Source organism: Galeopterus variegatus, unplaced genomic scaffold (genome assembly GCF_000696425.1).
Source record: "Galeopterus variegatus unplaced genomic scaffold, G_variegatus-3.0.2 Scaffold55, whole genome shotgun sequence".
Classification (NCBI taxonomy): Eukaryota; Metazoa; Chordata; class Mammalia; order Dermoptera; family Cynocephalidae; genus Galeopterus; species Galeopterus variegatus.
This window is the reverse complement of record NW_007726166.1, coordinates 169,218-176,203: the sequence shown is the minus strand read 5'-3', so window position 1 is coordinate 176,203 and position 6,986 is coordinate 169,218. Positions and strand designations below refer to the sequence as shown.

Below are 6,986 nucleotides of genomic sequence, written 5' to 3'. Positions count from 1 at the left end.
ATGAGTATATATTAAGTGCAGAGCCTCCTTTCCTCTGACCATTTCTCCTGGGGGCTGTAGGTGTCCCAGGAGAGCTCAGTATCCTCCTGCCAAATCTAGTCTGGGGCCATGGCTTGGAGAGGGCCACTTCCATCTGCCCAGTCACCACCAGAAACCTTGGAGGCATCTTTTGGTGCCTCCCCCTGCCTCCTGCACCTCCAGGGAGCCCCTGGCTTCTGCAGGGTCCCCTCCCTGTGAGCAGGCTCAGCTTCCTCTCCTCCCTCTCCTCTGTTGCCTGCACTGCTGCTTCGCACTCCCAGGTGGACACTCGGCCTCCAGCCTCCCTCAGCCCAGCAGTCTGCTCTCCTCAGGCTCGGGGATGTTTCTAACATATCCCTCAGCCACCTCCTGAGCCTGTTGCTGTCAGGCTCACGTTCATAGTTCCTGGCCCGGTGTTCAAGGCTCCTGCCTGATTTGACCCCTCGCTTCCCTTCCAGCCACAGCCCGTGCCTCATCTCTTCTGGGGTCTGCTGACTGCTTGCCCCCCACGCACACAGCGTGCTGCTTGGTGCTCAGCTCTCTCTGCTCATGTTTTTACTGCTGCCTGGAATCTTATGTCAACTGGCCAATTCTCATCCACACTGAGCTCAGATGTCACCTCCTAGAGGGAGCCTTTCCAGACCTGCCCCCCGCCACGGGTCCCACTCCCTCTGCAGGGTTTACAGTCTTGGGTGTATAATAAGGAAAACTCTGTACTGAAAAGGTCTGTGTCTGTGCCGGTTCCCCTCTAGCCTGGATGCCACCTGAAGGTGGGACTGGGCCTGGCACAGAAGCAGCACCTGGTAGGTGTCTGTGAAACTAACTTGAACTCCCTCTGTGCCCAGATTTCACTAGGGGAGGGACTCATCACAGCTGGGGCCCAGCTGGTGGAGCTGGACCTAAGTGACAATGCGTTTGGGCCTGATGGTGTGCGAGGCTTCGAGGTCCTGCTCAAGAGTTCAGCCTGCTTCACCCTGCATGAGCTCAAGCTCAACAACTGTGGCATGGGCATTGGCGGTGGCAAGGTGGGTGTGGTACCGCCCCCCCCCATCTGTCTGTAGTCTGTGCTCCTGCCCTCACTCATTGCCATCTGGGATCATTGGCCTGTCATTTTTCTCTTTAAAGGAGAAGGGCCTCAAAGGCAGCAGCCTATGGCCAGTGGGGAGAAGAGCTGGTGAGGGTGGGGTTGCCAAGCAACCATCCCAGTGGTGGCGTTGGCTTGGCAACGCAGCGGCAGTGCTGCTGCATGCCCGCTCTGACCTGCTACTCTGCAGAACACAGGGCTTAGGGCATTCCTACACTCACTGCACCCTCAGACCAACTGGCAGAGCGAGGCCTGGGGCACATGGAGGATGGGAACCAGAAAAAGAAATGTGTCCCTGAGGGTGACGTGGACCCAGCTCCCCTTGATTCCTGGACAGGGCCTTTCCTGGGGTGCTGCCCAGAGCCTGCACTGGGGGTTGGGGGGGCCAGCTCTCACTGTTCTCTTCTAGGTTCTTCCTGGCTCCTCTAGACCCACAGCTGAGAGATGCTGAGTGCTAGTCTGCTCCCTGCCACCACACACACATTTTGACTGAGGGGAGAAAAGGGCTGGGACACAAGGAACTAATAGTGATTGGGGACATCTTTTTGAAGATATATTAAGCTACCCCATGTTTCCACATGAGTAAACTTGGGCTTAGAGGTGGAGGTTGAGTGGATTACATAGCTAGTGAGGGACGGCTGTGGAACTGGGGCCGTCATCCACGAGGTTCCATTCTGAGCAGTAAGAGGAGCCGTGTGAGGCTTGTGCTGCCCAGGCTGAGCAGCCAGCGTGCTCCCGCCTTCAGGGTCCCTGTCGCCCTCTGGCCCTGGGAGGGAGAGCAGGGGCATGCCGTGCCTGTCTCAGCCAGCCTTCCACTTGGTCTAATTGGGCGATAAGCTGTCCATGTGTTAAGATATCATGTAAGTGTTCACAGCAGCACAGAAAACAGGTGCAGCCTGACCTGGAGTGGGTGGGATGTGCTGGGAGAGCTGGAGACACTGTTGTAAAGTGCTCTGGTTTTCCTTCCGTCTTGTTACTTCTACCACATGGCAGTGCCAGGAAAATAAGGCTCAGTGGGCGGGATGACTCGGGGAAGCAGAGAGTTTGAACCCCAGGCCAGGGTCCTCCCTGACAGACCAGCTCACCCTGGAATTTGACTTGTAGCTCTGTTGCCTCCCTCACCCCTGATTGGATAAGGCCTCTGGGTCCTGGCCTTGCCAACCTCCCCTCCTCGGAGCTGCAGATGCCAAGGTCTGGGTATCTAACCAAGGCCTGCAGGTCTTTTGGAATCTGTCTCTCCAGGTAGTATGAGTATATATTAAGTGTGGTCCGTGTGCCACACCCCATGGGAATAGGAGGGGCCCAGAGGATTTGATGGGGAATGTGCATGTGGTCCTGTGCTTGGGAAGTCTCCACCCAGAATGTGTCTCCATGTTGGACTCCTGCAGGAGCTAAGGCCCTCAGCATGGTGACCCCAGAGGGGAATCAGGGAGAATGGGGGTGAGCTAACACAGTTGGTTGCCACCTCTGAGAAGATTCCTCAGAGGCTGGTCTGCAGCAGCAGCTCATGCCTCTGCACTGAGCCTACACACAACCCACCATTACCACCATGGAGTCAGGCAGGTGGGTGGCCCTTACATTCCTCCAGAACAGCTGTGTAGTCTTAAGCCAGGAGTCAGGCCAACCTGCCTGCTATTTTCTGCTCTGCTGAGTGTTTGTTCTGTGACCTTAGCCAAGTCATTTACCTCCCTGAGCCTCAGCTTCCTCGTTTGTAAAGTAAGGCCAGTACCACATGTCTCCCAGGCTAGTTTTGAGGTTGAAACAAGAACATGTGAAAATATCTTGCTTGTTGAGAGTGCTCAGGACCTAGTAGGTGGTCTGTAAGTGTTATTTCTCTCCTACAAGCACTTACTTGTGAATCTTTTATGTCATGTTTACCATGGGCTCTGATTCCCACCAACCAATCAGTGTTTTGAAATGCATTGCCTGTTGGTGTAACAGGATAGAAGCTACCCCCAGGTTTCCAATAAATGTTTGTGAATGGAGAGTCAAGGAATGAATGGATGAATGGACTCCTCAGGCCCTTAATACAAGAGCTCTTTATAACATCAAGTTGTGCTCAATTTGATCACTCACCAACCACTACGAACCCACTGTTTCCCAAACCTGCAGCTCATGAGACTCAAATAGGGAGCTTTTGAAAATACAAATTTTCACAACTCAATTTCAGAAGGACCCAGAGAAAATGTGTATTTCTCAAAGCACTCATGTGATGATTATGATCACACAAGGTGGAGAAAAAATGACTCCATATAAGTTTTCAAGACTTATTCCACCCAGACCACTTTGCCAATGCCTAAATTCTCCCCACAATTTTGCTTCCATCATCTCAACCCCTTTTTTTTTTTTTTTTAAAGATGACCAGTAAGGGGATCTTAACCCTTGACTTGGTGTTGTCAGCACCACGCTCAGCCAGTGAGTGAACCAGCCATCCCTATATGGGATCCGAACCCGTGGCCTTGGTGTTATCAGCACCACACTCTCCCGAGTGAGCCACGGGCCGGCCCTGGGTTTTAGGTTTTTATCCCCTGCAGGTGGGGCCCACGTGTGCCTGGCTGGCCTGGGCACAGTCAGTATCAGACAGGGGCAGCTGGGCCCTGGTCTCACCAGCCAGCTCCTGTGGGTGTTGTGGAGCATGGAAGAGAAGCTGGAGGATTTGGGCTCTGCTCAAGTCTATCACTTGCTTAGTCACCATGGGAAGGTTTCTGTCCCTCTCTGAGCCCGAGCTTCTTTAGCTGGAAAATGGTAATCTTGGTGATCGCACCCAGCGGAGGGCTTGTGACAGTCAAGTGAGCTAAGTGGGAAGTCTCTCCCCTGGACCTGGCTTAGAGTTCGTCCACTCAGTGTTGATCTCTCCCTTTTCTCCGTAGGCCTTGGTCTCCCTTTCTTGAAAGTGAAACTAAACTCCACAGCCTGTGACACACAAAGTAGCAGATGTAAAAGCCCTTTGTAAACTGTAAAGTTGGGTACACGTGTGTGTTGTGACCATTGTGCTTTTAGCAGTTCTGTGTCCCCTTGTGGGTGGCATGGGATGTTGAATAGCAATTCAGAGGAACTGGCTGCCCTGCTGGGAGAAGGGCCTCTTGCCCACAGCCTGTACCCCTTACCTTTCCCCACAGATCCTGGCAGCGGCTCTGACTGAGTGTCACCGGAAATCCAGTGCCCAAGGCAAGCCGCTAGCCCTGAAGGTCTTTGTGGCTGGCAGAAACCGTCTAGAGAATGACGGAGCCACTGCCTTGGCAGAAGCTTTTGGGGTGAGTGGTTCTGTCCATCCTGCCCCACCAGGCACTGGGTGGGCCAGGCCTAGCAGGTCTACCGTCTTGGATAGGAATCCCAGTGCTGAGGGCCCTGAGGCAAGTGGCTTCCACTCTCTGAGTCTGTTAGTTCACCCTTAGGTGGGCCAGAACTCCCATCGTGCGTGCCTGGAAAGGTGTGTGATTTACTGCCTCAGGTGAGTTGGCAGCAGCTCCCTGCAAAGCTTCAGGCAGGGCAGGCTGCTCTGATCAGGGCGTGCCATCTGCCAGGCTCAGAAGTGCTGGTGCAAGAAGTGTGTGTGCTGACTGTAGCCTGGCATGCTCCCCAGCATAGGGGGCACGGGGAAGGAACATATCAGACTGCCCTTGCAATAGGGAGACAGGCAGGAGCAACCAAGAGGCCCAGGTGACAGATGAAGTGCTCTCAGGAGAACTTGTCCCCACTCTCATCCTCTCCCCATCCCCTCTGGACACTGCTCGGTCCCTGATGGGGAGCTCCAGGAGAGGGCCACACCTCAGGACTGGGAACTTTGGGGTCTGTCCCCCTCTTCTCTTAATTTTAATGTTTTCTTTGGCAAACATTCTAGCAGCATTAACCATACCCAGGCCAAAGTAACATCCCCTCCAGTCCTGCCTCTGAGAGTGGCCTCTTTGCTGAAGCCACCTTGAAAGACTCCTCACCCACCTCAGTGGGGCATGGATATTGCAGATGTCTACCTGTGTCTCCCTGGACCCCTGGCTGCAGGGGAGCCCTTGCCTCCTTCTCTGGAGTTGGAGGGGGACTTGTTGCTGTCCTTGGAGCACTGGGAATTGGTATGCTGTGGTCATACTGAACCTTTGTAAGTTGTTCTCTGGTATGGTTAGAATGGGGTCTTAACCCAGGGTCCCCCCAGTCTGTGGATAGAATTCAGGGGGTCTGTGAACATAGATGGGGGAATATTGCATCATTGTTATCCCTAAAATAGCTAAAATATTGTATGACCTTAAATTGTGAATGTAGACAATAAACCTCAGCAGCATTAAAAATTCCTGTGACTTTCTCACCACTAGAAATTGGGTGTTTTATATCAGATTATACTTGCTTCAGACATGTAGAGATGTCTGCTGCACACTTCATTAAAGTTACAGTGATCACAGACCTGCCCCTATCTTGTTATTCAGGGTGTTTATAAAAAATACATATATTACTTTAGCAAACATTTGGGTTTTTTCCCCTAAATGTTTTGATAACTTCCAGTTGAATTGATTTCATTTGTAATTCTGTATAATTTATTTTAAAATTCAAAAACATTTTTCTCAGGAGGGGATCCAGGGGCTTCACCAGACTGCCCGAAGGGCCCATGGCACAGAAACTATTAAGAAGCCCTGGCCTCTAATACGCCTCAGTTGGTCTTCCTATATTTATGATTCTGAGTGCCCAGGGACAGCTAAAGGTGCACAGTTAGGCCAGGCCTATCCTCAATCCCTGGTAGCAGTGGAGACTGGGACGTGGGACTCTCCTCAAGAGCTCAGGGGCTGATGCGGTGCAGACAAGAATCTAGGCTTTGAATTCCAGGATGAAGAATGCCATGATAGAACCGGGTGCTCTGCTGCACAGAGGAAGAGCACTGAACCCTGGCTGGGGAATCCAGGAAGCCTTTTTGGGGAGTGTCCAAAACAAGAGCTGTAGAATGTTAAGAGCATATGAGTTACCCTATCAGGAAAATGCCAACAAATACGGAGACAGTGTTTTCAGGCAGAAAGAGTGAGATGTCAAAGGCCAGGATGAAAAAGGCCAGGTGCATCAGGGAAGACCCTCCTCTTCCCCCAAAAAAGACATGGCATGTAGAATGCTGGTTATATTGTGCCGATAAGGTAGGAGGGCCCCAAGAAGGAAAGGTCAGGTGGAACTGTATTATTCAGAGGACCATGACTGACTGCCAGAGTCCAGGTCCCCACAGTGCAGACACCAGACTAAGAAATCTATGTTCTAGTTCTAGGCCTCCTACTTCACAGCTGTGTGACCGTGGGCAAGTCACTTAGCCTCTCTGATCCTTAGTCTTCTCTTTCTGGGGGGGATCCTAATCCCACATAGGTCTCCCTCATGCGGTTGTGGAGAGGATCAGGTGTAGCCATGCTCAAAAGTGTGCTTTGAGATCTGTGCCCAAAAACCCACAGACAAGCCCCTGCCCAATGCTGATGGCTGCCCCTCCCCATGCCTGATGTGTGCTACTGCTCTCCTGCCTCCTGGATGTCAGTGGCACTCGGGAGCCCATCTCTCCACTCTTTCCCTCCTGCTCACGCAGATCATCGGGACTCTGGAGGAGGTCCACATGCCACAGAATGGGATCAATCACCCTGGCGTCACTGCCCTGGCCCAGGCTTTTGCTATCAACCCCCTGTTGCGGGTCATCAACCTGAATGACAATACCTTCACTGAAAGGGGTGCTGTAGCCATGGCTGAGGTAAGGCGTGTGGCAGGGCTAGGTCAGGGCCCTGGGAGACAGGGTCTGGCGCTGCCTTTGCAGTGAACTGGCACTTCATTGGCACGTGGCTGCTCTGCCCACTTGGTGTGTGCCCCATGGGTCCAGCTCATTTTTTAAAAAAATAATTAATTAATTTATTTTTTTTTTTTTTTTTTTTTTTTTTTT

The 6,986-nt window shown here is 52.3% G+C and overlaps 1 protein-coding gene across 2 annotated transcripts in view; it reads left to right on the top strand.

Annotated features, from left to right (window-relative positions):
- RANGAP1 (Ran GTPase activating protein 1) overlaps positions 1-6,986 on the top strand; it is a 34,314-nt gene that overhangs the window by 16,989 nt on the left and 10,339 nt on the right. The window contains exons 1-3 of one of the 2 annotated variants that reach the window (XM_008574077.1): positions 864-1,043; positions 4,222-4,356; positions 6,642-6,800. The exons of the other annotated variant lie outside the window; for it this stretch is intronic. Coding sequence (XP_008572299.1) covers positions 1,023-1,043; positions 4,222-4,356; positions 6,642-6,800 — 315 coding nt within the window. The 5' untranslated portion in view covers positions 864-1,022. Of the gene's footprint in view, positions 1-863; positions 1,044-4,221; positions 4,357-6,641; positions 6,801-6,986 lie in introns of those variants that run through there. 2 annotated transcript variants of the gene reach the window in all.